General features: G+C 55.0%; 2 protein-coding genes across 2 annotated transcripts; one reads left to right on the forward strand and one right to left on the reverse strand.

Annotated features, from left to right (window-relative positions):
• Positions 1–251: 251 nt before the first annotated feature.
• LSM2 (LSM2 homolog, U6 small nuclear RNA and mRNA degradation associated) lies at positions 252–3597 on the reverse strand. The gene is made up of 5 exons (XM_038768830.1): positions 3504–3597; positions 1600–1667; positions 1270–1300; positions 754–813; positions 252–656 (listed from the first exon to the last, which is right to left on the reverse strand). The coding sequence occupies exons 1-5, from the start codon at positions 3504–3506 to the stop codon at positions 531–533; spliced, it is 288 nt and encodes a 95-aa protein (XP_038624758.1). The 5' UTR covers positions 3507–3597; the 3' UTR covers positions 252–530.
• Positions 3598–4777: 1180 nt separating this feature from the next.
• LOC119947300 (heat shock 70 kDa protein 1A) lies at positions 4778–7673 on the forward strand. The gene is made up of 2 exons (XM_038768925.1): positions 4778–4816; positions 5632–7673. Exon 2 carries the CDS (start codon positions 5659–5661, stop codon positions 7585–7587), a length of 1929 nt encoding a protein of 642 aa, XP_038624853.1. The 5' UTR covers positions 4778–4816; positions 5632–5658; the 3' UTR covers positions 7588–7673.
• Positions 7674–13069: the final 5396 nt, after the last annotated feature.

Consider the following 13069-nt stretch of genomic DNA (forward strand, 5'->3'; position numbering starts at 1 on the left):
GCCTGGGAGTTGGAAGGACCTGGGCTCTAGTTCCAGCTCCACCACATGTCTATGTGACCTTGGGCAAGTCACTTAACTTCTCTGGGCCTCAGTTACCTCATCTGGTAAATGGGGAGTGAGACTCAGAGCCCCAGGTGGGTCAGGGACTGTGTCCAACCTGATTTGCTTGTATTTACCCCAGTGCTTGGCACACAATAAGTGCTTAACAACTGCCATTATTATTATTACTACTACAGAGAGACTCAGGCAGCTCACGCTTCAACTCAAAACTTTATTCCCGATACGGGAAAGGCCCCAGAGGCCCCTCTGGCCCGGGGTGGCGGGGACTGGGAGGAAATCGGGGGATGAGATGGGGCGTTTCATGGGGGAATCGCTTCGCCCCGCCATCCTCCCATTCCCCTCTCCCCCGCTAAGTTACAAAAATAAACTCAAACCCTGAAAAATGAAAATACGCCCCGCCAGCCCCTGAGCTCCTGCCAGGGACCGTGGCCCTGGGGGGTGGCGGGGGGCGGATGGGGGGGGGGCGCGGGTCACTGCTTCTGCTGCAGGGCCTCCTTGCGGGCGGCATCCTGGAGGAGCTGCGTGTCCACCTCGTCGGCCGGCAGCTGGACGTAGCGGACCACCGACCCTCGGATGAAGCAGTTCTTGACGGACAGCTGGGCGGGGAAGGGGATGGGGTGGAAGAGCGGCCTTTCCCTCTATCCCGCCCACCCAGTGGGGAGAGCCAGGCCTCTTCCCCGCCCCAGGACTCACCATGTGGGGGTACTTCTCTGGGTCTGTGACGCTGATGTCCGTCAGCTTGATGTTGAGATACTGGGGAGCGAAGCCAGTGATCCGGAACCTGAACCCCCCCAACTCCCACCTGCCCTTCCCGGGGCCTTTCCTAACCCCCAACAGCGCCCTGAATGGGCCCCAACTTTCTGGGGCTGAGATGAGCACTGGGGGCTGCTTGGGACTGCATCCCAATGAACACTGTGCTAAGCATTATGTGCTGGGGGGGAGGAACGGGGGCCTGGCTTAGCAGCGCTAGTGCTGCTTTGACATCCAGACCCGGAATGGCGGTCGGGGGGGGGCCTGGACTAGTAAGACCGGGGAGGGAGAGGGATCACCAGGCCGGGGGTCCGGGCCACCGCCTCCACCCAAGCCCATCCTGGACCTGTTTTCCTGCTTCTAGCTTTGGGCCCAATCTGATCGAGGCCTCGATCGTCCGACTTCACCAGAGACACCCCTCCACCCGGCCCAGAATCCGCCCCCCCCCCGGGATCTCACCTGGTCCACGGAATGCAGGGTCCCGCAGATGCTGGGGACGGGAGGGGAGAGGAAGGTCAGATGGAGATGAAAAGCCCACGCTGCAAGTGGCCTCAAGGGACTCAGTTGTGGGGGGCGGCAGGTGGTGGCGGAGGGGGGGTTTAGCGGAAACGGGACCCCACGGAAGTTGGCGGGGGAGGGATGGGGTGCAAGGAGAGAGAAGAAGGGGAAGAAAAGGTGGAAAGGGGAAGCCCACCCCCAAGAATGCCCTGAGGGACAGGGCTGGAAGCAAATGCCACGAACCCCCACCACAACACACCCGTACAGAGACATCTTCCCCGCTTTCCTCACCTCAGGTCATTCTTGAGCTCCACGACCACATCCTTCCCCACCAGAGACTTGAAGAAGGAGTAGAAGAGCTGGAAGAGGAATCCATGGTGGGTGGGGAGGGGGAGAAGGGGTGAGCTTCCTCCCAGCCCCCGCCCTGCTGGGGGTTCCCCAATTTCTCCTCGGGCAAAAATCCCAAATCCCGTCCTGGGCCACCAGTTCCCGTCCACTGGGTACGAGACCCCTCCCAGCCCCACCCCCGCCGCCCCCCACTTTCTTGCTCTCTGCTCCCAAAGGGGAAGTCTGGTCGCCCCCTCCACAGCCCCGACCGAGCAACCGATCGATCGACCCATCTTCCGAGCGGGAATACCAAACCCACCTCTTCCAGGAAGCCTTTTGGGCCTTGCCCTGCCAGCTCCCCTCCCGGTAATAATAATAACAATAATAATGATGGCATTTATTAAGCGCTTACTATATGCAAAGCGCTGTTCTAAGCGCTGGGGAGGTTACAAGGTGATCAGGTTGTCCCAAGGGGGCCTCACAGTCTTAATCCCCATTTTACAGATGAGGGAACTGAGGCCCAGAGAAGTTAAGTGACTTGCCCAAAGTCACACAGCTGACAACTAGTGGAGCCAGGATTTGAACCCATGACTTCTGACTCCAAAGCCCGGGCTCTTTCCACTGAGCCATGCTAAGCACTTACTATATAATACTTTATATATATGCACTATATTAAATTATACTATACAACACTATACATAGTATAATATAATAATAATGATGGCATTTATTAAGTGCTTACTATGTGCAAAGCACTGTTCTAAGCCTGGGGAGGCTACAGGGTGATCGGGTTGTCCCTCAGGGGGCTCACAGTCTTAATCCCCATTTTCCAGATGAGGTCACTGAGGCCCAGGGAAGTGAAGTGCCTTGCCCAAAGTCACCCAGCTGACAATTGGCGGAGCCAGGGTTTGAACCCATGACCTCTGACTTCAAAGCCCGGGCTCTTTCTGCTGCTTCTCTAATGCCATCATCATCATCATCCTGGAGTCTACCCTGGCTCCCTCCTACTGTTGTCCCCCCATCCACGGCCCTTGGGTCACACGTGTTGGGGGGGTGGAGCGGGCAGCGCGACGCTGTATATATGTACATATGTTTGTACATATTTATTACTCTATTTATTTATTTATTTTACTTGTACATATCTATTCTATTTATTTTATTAGTATGGTTGGTTTTGTTCTCTGTCTCCCCCTTTTAGACTGTGAGCCCACTGTTGGGTAGGGACCGTCTCTGTATGTTGCCAACTTGGACTTCCCAAGCGCTTAGTCCAGTGCTCTGCACCCAGTAGGCGCTCAATAAATACGATTGATTGATTGATTGATTGAAGTGACTTGCCCAAAGTCATCCAGCTGACAATTGGCAGAGCCGGGGTTTGAACCCATGGCCTCTGACTTCAAAGCCCGGGCTCTTTCCACTGAGCCACGCTGCTTCTCTAATGCCATCATCATCAACCTGGAGTCTACCCTGGCTCCCTCCTACTGTTGTCCCCCCCATCCACTTTTTAGACTGAGCCCACTGTTCTATACTTCCCAAGCGATTAGTACATAGTAAGCGCTCAATAAATACGATTGATGATGACGATGATGACTGTCTCTATATGTTGCCAACTTGTCCTTCCCAAGCGCTTAGTACAGTGCTCTGCACACAGTAAGCGCTCAATAAATACGATTGATTGATTGACGCTGCAACCCCCCCATCCCCCTACTGCGCCTGCGCCCTCCCCCCCGGAGATCATAGAGTTGGAGGGTTGGGGCCAGAGGGGCCCCCAGCCCGCTCGCCATGGGGCCCCTCTGGACCGCCCCCCCCCCCCCGCCACCGAGCTCCCCGCGCGCGCGCTTGCGCCCGCCCTGTGACGTCACGGCCCCTACCATGGTCCTCGCGCCGGGCGGGCCGGGCTCGGGGCCGGCGACGGAGGCCGACCGTTACCGACGGCGGCGCCCACGGAGCTCGGAAAAGGCGGGAGCTGAAGTGCGCAGGCGCGGCGGGAGCCCGCCTGCCGGGCGGGGATTGGCGGAGCGCCCCCCTCGGAGGCGGGGCCGCCTCTCCCTGCTCTGCGCAGGCGCGGCTGGAGCCCGCTTGCCGCCCGGGGATTGGCGGAGCGCTCCCCTAGGAGGCGGGGCCGCCCTCTCTGCTCTGCGCAGGCGCGGCGCCGGTCAATCAATCAATCAATCAATCAATCAATCAATCAATCATCTTGAGCGCTTACTGTGTGCAGAGCACTGTACTAAGCGCTTGGGGAGTACAAGTTGGCAACATATCATCATCATCAATCGTATTTATTGAGCGCTTACTATGTGCAGAGCACTGTACTAAGCGCTTGGGGAGTACAAGTTGGCAACATATAGAGACAGTCCCTACCCAACAGTGGGCTCACAGTCTAAAAGGGGGAGACAGAGAACAAAACCAAACACACTAACCAAATAAAATAGATAGAATAGATATGTACAAGTAAAATAGAGTAATAAGTATGTTTCCCCTCCTTCTTTCCTTCTTTCCTCTCCCCCTCGTCCGCCTCTCCATCCCCCCGTCTTACCTCCTTCCCTTCCCCACAGCACCTGTATATATGCATATATGGTTGTACATATTTATTACTCTATTTATTAGTTATTTTACGTGTACATTTCTATCCTATTTATTTTATTTTGTTGGTATGTTTGGTTCTGTTCTCTGTCTCCCCCTTTTAGACTGTGAGCCCACTGTTGGGTAGGGACTGTCTCTATGTGTTGCCAATTTGTACTTCCCAAGCGCTTAGTACAGTACTCTGCACATAGTAAGCGCTCAATAACTACGATTGATTGATTGATTGATTGATTGGGAAGGCCCCCTGGCAGATCGCTCCCCGCGGAGGCGGGGCCGCCCTCTCTGCTCTGCGCAGGCGCGGCGCCGGTCGGTGATTGGCAGAGCGCTCCCCTCGGAGGCGGGGCCGCCCTCTCCGCTCTGCGCAGGCGCGGCGCCGGTCGGGGATTAGCAGAGCGCTCCCCTCGGAGGCGGGGCCGCTCTCTCTGCTCTGCGCAGGCGCGGTGCCGGTCGGGGATTGGCGGAGCCCTCCTCTCGGAGGCGGGGCCGCCTCACCCTGCTCTGCGCATGCGCAGAGACGTCCCCGAATCCCGGCGGGGCGAGGCTTCCCCCGAGTGCCCCCTGGCGGCCGTCCCGGCGCCTTGGGGACGGGGCTCCGACCACAGTAAGCGATCAATAAATACGATTGAATGAATAATAATAATAATAATAATAATGGCATTTTTACTAAGCGCTTACTATGTGCAAAGCACTGTTCTAAGCGCTGGGGAGGTTACAAGGTGATGAGGTTGCCCCACGGGGGGGCTCACAGTCTTCATCCCCATTTTCCAGATGAGGTAACTGAGGCTCAGAGAAGTGAAGTGACTTGCCCAAAGTCACACAGCCGACAGTGGGCGGAGCCGGGATTTGAACCCCTGACCTCTGACTCAAAAGCCCGTGCCCCTTCCACTGAGCCACGCTGCTCCTCAATAGCCACGCTGCGTGTCCTTCCCAAGCGCTTAGTACAGTGCCCTGCACACAGTGAGCGCTCAATAAAAACGATTGAATGAATGAATGAGGAATCTCCTCAGGCCTCGCGCCAGGAGAGGCGGTTATTATGCTAATGAGGGCCTCTCTCCGGCCAATAGGGCGCCGGATCTGCCCGTTGCCATGGTGAGCGCGCGCGGGCGGGGGCGCCCAACGCCCGGAGCTCGCACCGCCCGGCCAGCCCCGGAAGGGTCCGGAATATTCCAGCGAGGGCGGCTCCCATTGGCTGCGGGGGCGGGGGGCGCCCGCTGATTGGCCGAGCCGGGAGGGGGCGGGGCTTGGAGGGGGTAGAAATAGGCCCGAAGCGGCGAGATTGGGGACAGCGCTCGAGCCGCTTCCGAGCTTGAAGGTGGCCTGAGGGACTCGACGACCCCCCGCGCATCCTTTCCTGAGGAGATCCGGTTTTCCCAGGTTCTTCGTCCTTTTTCCAGGTTCTTCGTCTCTTTTTCCCAGAAGCCTCCGCATTCCGACCCGAGGACCATGGCAGCCCCCAAAGGAGTCGCCATCGGCATCGACCTGGGCACCACCTACTCCTGCGTGGGCGTGTTCCAGCACGGCAAGGTGGAGATCATCGCCAACGACCAGGGCAACCGCACCACCCCCAGCTACGTGGCCTTCACGGACACCGAGCGTCTCATCGGGGACGCGGCCAAGAACCAGGTGGCCATGAACCCCCAGAACACCGTCTTCGACGCCAAGCGGCTGATCGGCCGCAAGTTCGGGGACCCCGTGGTGCAGTCGGACATGAAGCACTGGCCCTTCCGGGTGGTGAGCGAGGCGGGGAAGCCCAAGGTGCAGGTGTCGTACAAGGGGGAGGAGAAGGCCTTCTACCCGGAGGAGATCTCGTCCATGGTGCTGACCAAGATGAAGGAGACGGCCGAGGCCTACCTGGGCCACCCGGTGACCAACGCGGTGATCACGGTGCCGGCCTACTTCAACGACTCCCAGCGGCAGGCCACCAAGGACGCCGGGGTGATCGCCGGGCTGAACGTGCTGCGCATCATCAACGAGCCCACGGCGGCGGCCATCGCCTACGGGCTGGACCGGGCCGGGAAGGGGGAGCGCAACGTGCTGATCTTCGACCTGGGCGGGGGCACGTTCGACGTGTCGGTCCTGACCATCGACGACGGGATCTTCGAGGTGAAGGCCACGGCCGGGGACACGCACCTGGGCGGGGAGGACTTCGACAGCCGGCTGGTGACCCACTTCGCCGAGGAGTTCCGGCGCAAGCACAAGAAGGACCTGAGCCAGAACAAGCGGGCCGTGCGGCGGCTGCGGACGGCCTGCGAGCGGGCCAAGCGCACGCTGTCGTCCAGCACCCAGGCCAACCTGGAGATCGACTCCCTGTTCGAGGGCGTGGACTTCTACACGTCCGTCACCCGGGCCCGCTTCGAGGAGCTGTGCTCGGACCTGTTCCGCGGCACGCTGGAGCCCGTGGAGAAGGCCCTGCGGGACGCCAAGATGGACAAGGCCGCGATCCACGAGGTGGTGCTGGTCGGGGGCTCCACGCGCATCCCCAAGGTGCAGAAGCTGCTGCAGGACTTCTTCAACGGGCGCGAGCTGAACAAGAGCATCAACCCGGACGAGGCGGTGGCCTACGGGGCGGCGGTGCAGGCGGCCATCCTGATGGGGGACCGGTCGGAGAAGGTGCAGGACCTGCTGCTGCTGGACGTGGCGCCCCTGTCCCTGGGGCTGGAGACGGCCGGCGGGGTGATGACGGCCCTGATCAAGCGCAACTCCACCATCCCCACCAAGCAGACGCAGATCTTCACCACCTACTCGGACAACCAGCCGGGCGTCCTCATCCAGGTGTACGAGGGGGAGCGGGCCATGACGCGCGACAACAACCTGCTGGGCCGCTTCGACCTGAGCGGCATCCCCCCGGCCCCGCGCGGGGTGCCCCAGATCGAGGTCTCCTTCGACGTGGACGCCAACGGCATCCTGAACGTCACGGCCACCGACAAGAGCACCGGCAAGGCCAACAAGATCACCATCACCAACGACAAGGGCCGGCTGAGCAAGGAGGAGGTGGAGCGCATGGTGCAGGACGCCGAGCGCTACCGGGCCGAGGACGAGGCCCAGCGCGAGAAGGTGGCCGCCAAGAACACCCTGGAGTCGTACGCCTTCAACATGAAGAGCGCCGTGGAGGGCGAGGACGGGGGCCTGAGGGGCAAGATCTCCGAGGGCGACCGGCAGAAGGTCCTGGACAAGTGCCGCCAGGTCCTCGCCTGGCTCGACGCCAACCAGCTGGCCGAGAAGGACGAGTACGACCACAAGAGGAAGGAGCTGGAGCAGGTGTGCCACCCCATCGTCACCCGCCTCTACCAGGGCGAGGGAGCCGGGACCTGCGGGGCCCAGGCTCAGCAGGGCGGCTCCAAAGCCGGCCCCACCATCGAGGAAGTGGATTAACCTCCCCCTTCGACCGCCGGCCGGGGATCCCCGACCCACCTCCGTCGGACTGGTCGTTCTCCCGGGCCGCTGGGGTCGCGGGCCGTCGCCCGCCGCTAGCCCCGACGCCCGGCTGATCTCCGCGTGGCTACGCCCGCGAGCCACGGCCTGAACCGTTTTCTACTCTGCACAGCACTTGTCCTGTACATACTCAGATATTTTTTTTCCCTCCCTCAACCTCTGTTTTTATGCCCTGTATTTAAAGTGCCTCCCCCGAAAGGAATTTGACAATAAAAAGTAAAATCGATTCGGAAGTGTCCTGGTGTTTTGTTCTACAGAAGATGGAGGGCGTTGGACTGTTGTGGGGAGGAGGCGGATGGGGGGAAGGAGGGAGCCGGGAAGCCTTAGGTGTGGGAGGAGGTGGTGTTTCGGGAAGGGAACAGCAGTTGGAAAACCGGTTTTCAAGGGGAGCAGCTGTTGGGTGTGGGGGCATCTTTGGGTGACACCCCCAGACCGAGTGCCAGGTTTAGAGGAAGGTGAGGCATCCAGACGTAGCTCTAAAAGAGATTCCTAAATGGATTTAATTCAACTGCCTTTGTCTCTCTTTTCAGTAGAGCAGAGACCCTTAAACGTGACCGTGGTTTAAAAAACTGATAGCTGAAAATGTCCCTTGAGCCTCAGCTTTTTCCAACAGGGAAGAAGAAAAGACATCAAACACCAGATTTAAAAAAAAAATCTCACACGATCGACCGCATTTGCCCTTCTTTCTGAGGCATCTCTCTTGGATTCTCCCAGGAGCTTTGTACAGTGCTCAGGAAATAGCAGTGATTGATGGACACACTGTGAGTAAAGTCCTCTGTTGGGTGTGGGGACATTTAGGGTGACACCCCCAGACCGAGTGCCAGGTTTAGAGGAAGGTGAGGCATCCAGACGTAGCTCTAAAAGAGATTCCTAAATGGATTTAATTCAACTGCCTTTGTCTCTTTTCAGTAGAGCAGAGACCCTTAAACGTGACTGTGGTTTAAAAAACTGATAGTTGAAAATGTCCCTTGAGCCTCAGCTTTTTCCAACAGGGAAGAAGAAAAGACATAAAACACCAGATTAAAAAAAAAAGAATCTCACACGATCGACCGCATTTGCCCTTCTTTCTGAGGCATCTCTCTTGGATTCTCCCAAGCGCTTTGTACAGTGCTCAGGAAATAGCAGTGATTGATGGACACACTGTGAGTAAAGTCCTCTCGTGGGTGTTACGGGGCGGGGTGGCTGGAGTCCCTGCCCTTAGGGAGTTGTCTGTCTAATGGAGGAATTTAGACAACAGATGGACACACAATCAGTTGACAAGGCAGTGCGGGGGAATAATAATGATGGTATTCGTTAAGTGCTTACTAGGAGCAGTGTTCTAAGCACAGGGGGAGATACAAAGTTATCAGATTGCCCCAGGTGGGGCTCACAGTTGTAATCCCCGTTTTACAGATGAGGTAACTGAGGCACAGAAAAGTCAAGTGGCTTGCCCCAAGTCACACAGCCGACAAGTGGCAGAGCTGCGATTAGAACCCACGACCTCCAACTCCCAAGCCCGGGCTCTTCCCACTAAGTCACGCTGAGTGGAATGTAAAAGAAACACTTGTAAGCTTGGGAAAAGGCACAGTAGGGCTGTCGGGAGCTTGTGGGAGCTCATCTTGAGAAAGCGGGGTGTTTTGGATTCCCTCTCCAGGCTGTGATCACCCGTGGCTTAACGGAAAGAGCCCAGGCCTGGGAATCAGAGGACCTGGGTTCTAATCAATCGTATTTCTTGAGCGCTTACTGTGTGCAGAGCGCTGTACTAAGCGCTTGGGAAGCACAAGTTGGCAACATATAGAGACAGTCCCTACCCAACAGTGGGCTCACAGTCTAGAAATCCCATCTCTGCCACTTGTCTGCTCTGTGACTTCGGGCAAGGCACTTCACTTCTTTGTGCCTCAGTTTCCTCTGACAAAATGGGTTTCAATACCGACTCTCCTTCCCGTTTAGACTGTGAGCCCCATGTGGGACAGGGATTATGTCCGAAATGATTAACTTGTATCTATCCCAGTGCTTAGAACGGTGTCTGACACATAGTAAGCACCTAACAGATACCATAATTAAATGAGATTACGAGCTCCTTGTGGGGAGGGAATGTGCCCACCACCTCTTTTGTATCGTACTCTCCCAAGTGCTTAGTACAGTTTCCTGCACACAGTAAGTGCTCAATAAATACGGTGATCGATTGTTTGACTGGAGACCAAGACACCTAGTTCCTCTCTCTGTTCATCTGCTGCAGGCTCAGTTTCTCTCCTCTGCTCCTGTTTGTTGTTCCAAGATAGGATCTGGACCTTTCCCTTCTCAATCAATCAGTCGTATTTATTGAGCGCTTACTGTGTGCAGAGCACTGTACTAAGCGCTTGGGAAGTACAAGTTGGCAACATATAGAGACAGTTCTCCCCCATCTCTCCTCATATCATCATCATCCATCCTACTTATTGAGCGCTTACTATGTGCAGAGCACTGTATTTAAGCACTTGGGAGAAGACAGCGCAACAGAGCTGGTAGACATGTAACTCTGCCAGTTGACAGTCTACCCGAATATCCATGTTCTTTTCTATTTCCACGTCTCCTCCTCCCTCTTTCCTCACCCCAGCTCATCATCATCATCAATCGTATTTATTGAGCGCTTACTATGTGCAGAGCACTGTACTAAGCGCTTGGGAAGTACAAATTGGCAACATATAGAGACAGTCCCTACCTGGTCACTTGGGTCAATGGCTTTCCTTCTCACGTTGTTGGGTTTTGGTTTTTTTAATGGTATTCGTTAAACACTTGCTACGTGCCTGGCACTGTTCTGAGCGCTATAATGTAATCGGGTTGGACACAGTCCCACGTGGGGCTCACGGTCTTAAACCCCATTTTACAGATGAGATAACTGAGGCCCAAGGTCACCCAGCAGACAAGTGGCAGAGCCAGAATTTGAACCCTGGTCCTGCTGATGCCCGGACCTGCGCTCTATCTACTAAGCCACGCTGCTTCTCTAATTTGTTCACTCGGTGGTGTTCTTTGAGCCCCTAAAGGAAGCAGAGCACTGGATTAAATGCCGGGAAAGGAGAAAATCATATTTATTGAGCACTTACTGTGTGAAGAGTGCCGGACCGAGTGCCCCGGAGAGGACGGTACAGCCGAGTTGGTAGACCCGTTCCCTGCCCACGGGGAACTTATGCTCTAGAATGACAAAACTCAGTCCGGGCTCTCCCTGGACTCACAACCTGAAAGAAGCTGATAGGTTGGTGACGGGTATGTGAGCAAAGCTTGAAGTACACAAAAACGAAACACTCCATGAAAGGCACAGTAATGGGCATATCTCTCCTCTATCCCTTTAGCCCGTCTCCTTTTTTTATACTCCGTACCTTCCCCTACCTGTAGTTCATCTTCATGTCCACCTCCCTTTTTCGTTGGGATTATTTGAGCGCTTACTATATGCCAGGCACTGTACAGAGAAGCAGCGTGGCTCGGTGGAAAGAGCCCGGGCTTTGGAGTCAGAGGTCATGGGTTCAAATCCCAACTCTGCCAATTGCCAGCTGTGTGACTTTGGTCGAGTCTTCTCTGGGCCTCAGTTCCCTCATCTGGAAATGGGGATTAAGACCGCGAGCCCCACGTGGGACAACCTGATAATAATAATGTTGGTATTTGTTAAGCGCTTACTATGTGCCAAGCGCTGGGGTAGATACAAGGTAATCAGGTTGTATTAGGTGTATCAGGTGACAACCTGATCACCTTGTATCCCCCCAGCACTTAGAACAGTGCTTTGCACATAGTAAGCGCTTAACAAATACCATCATTATAACTATTATTACAGAGCTGATCAGGTTGGACACAGACCCTGCCCACACGGGGCTCGCAGTCTTCATCCCCATTTTGCAGATAAGGTAACTGAGGTACAGAGAAGTGAGGCGTGTTCCCCAGGGTCACCCAGCAGACCAGTGGCGAAGATGGGATTAGAACCCAGGTGCCCCTGAGGCCTCTAAAGCCACGATGTTTCTTAGTTAGGACCGATTACCTCGTGGAGGAAGGTCGGAGGAAGGACGAGGCAGGGTCCAATTCTCCCGGAAAAGGGGAAACCGAGGAGTCCGAGTTCCCTGGACGGGCCGGTTGTCAGGCAGAGAACATGAGACCTACATGAATACAGACAGCGGTAACATGGGCATAACTACAGAGCTCTGCATCAGTGCCAGGAGGGGTTGGGGAGGTGGAGAGATCGGCAATGAGGCAGGCATTACTATCTTATTGCTAATAATAGTAATAATTTTGCGGGCTTCTGCTGGGTGACCTTAGGCAAGTCACTTAACTTCTCTGAGCCTCAGTTCCCTCATCTGTAAAATGGGGATTGACTGTGAGCCCCATGTGGGACAACCTGATCATGTTGTATCCCCGCCTCAGCGCTTAGAATAATAATGATAATAATAATGATGGCATTTATTAAGCACTTACTATGTGCAAAGCACTGTTCTAAGCGCTGGGGAGGTTACAAGGTGATCAGGTTGTCCCACGTGGGGCTCACGGTCTTAATTCCCATTTTACAGATGAGGGAACTGAGGCCCAGAGAAGTGAAGTGACTTTGCCAAAGTCACACAGCTGACAGTTGCTGGAGCCGGGATTCGAACCCATGACCTCTGACTCCAAAGCCCGGGCCACGAGTGTGTTGCACATAGTAAGCGCTTAACAAATGCCATTATTTATTATTATTATTATTGTTATTATTATTATTATTATTATTATGTCAAGCACTGTTCTAAGCGCTGGGGTAGATACCAGATCATCCGGTTGGACACAGTCTCTGTCCCACATGGGGCTCACAGTCTTAATCCCCATTTTAGAGATGAGGGAACTGAGGCATGGAGAGAGTTTCCCATAAGCCCCAAGGGGTCTGTGTCTTGACTTATGCTGCCGAGTCATTCATTCATTCATTAAATACTTCATTAAATTCATTTAATACTGGTGTGCAAAGCGCTGTATTGAGTACTGGGAGAGTACAAAACAACAAACGACTCATTCCTCCCCACAACGAGCTCACAGTCGAGGGGGACATTAATATAAATAAATAATTGTCATCAATTATTAATAATGGTAATTATGATTATTATAATGCAACATATCAATTATTATGATTATGCAATAATATTGTAATTATATCATTATGTAATTAGAGAAGCAGCGTGGCTCAGTGGAAAGAGCTCAGGCTTGGGAGTCAGAGGTTGTGGGTTCTAATCCCACCTCCGCCACTTAGCTGTGTGACTCTGGGCAAGTCACTTCACTTCTCTGGGCCTCAGTTCCCTCACCTGTAAAATGGGGATGAAGACTGTGAGCCCCACGTGGGAGCCCCATGCTGCCGAGCCATTCATTCATTCATCCATTCATTCATTCATACTTAATGAACTTTTACTGGGCGCAAAGCACTGTATTGAGCTATTGGGAGACTACAAAACAACAAACGACA

This window comes from Tachyglossus aculeatus, chromosome Y4, assembly GCF_015852505.1.
Source record: "Tachyglossus aculeatus isolate mTacAcu1 chromosome Y4, mTacAcu1.pri, whole genome shotgun sequence".
Classification (NCBI taxonomy): domain Eukaryota; kingdom Metazoa; phylum Chordata; class Mammalia; order Monotremata; family Tachyglossidae; genus Tachyglossus; species Tachyglossus aculeatus.

Bases quoted from the DNA above. Each gene is read 5' to 3' on its own strand.
- LSM2 (XM_038768830.1), bottom strand. The intron at 1,301-1,599 runs GTGAGGAAAGCG...TCCCGTCCCCAG, and splicing joins GAGCTCAAGAATGACCTGAG to CATCTGCGGGACCCTGCATT. The intron at 814-1,269 runs GTGAGATCCCGG...TTCGCTCCCCAG, and splicing joins CCCTGCATTCCGTGGACCAG to TATCTCAACATCAAGCTGAC.
- LOC119947300 (XM_038768925.1), top strand. From the start codon at position 5,659: ATGGCAGCCCCCAAAGGAGTCGCCATCGGCATCGACCTGGGCACCACC.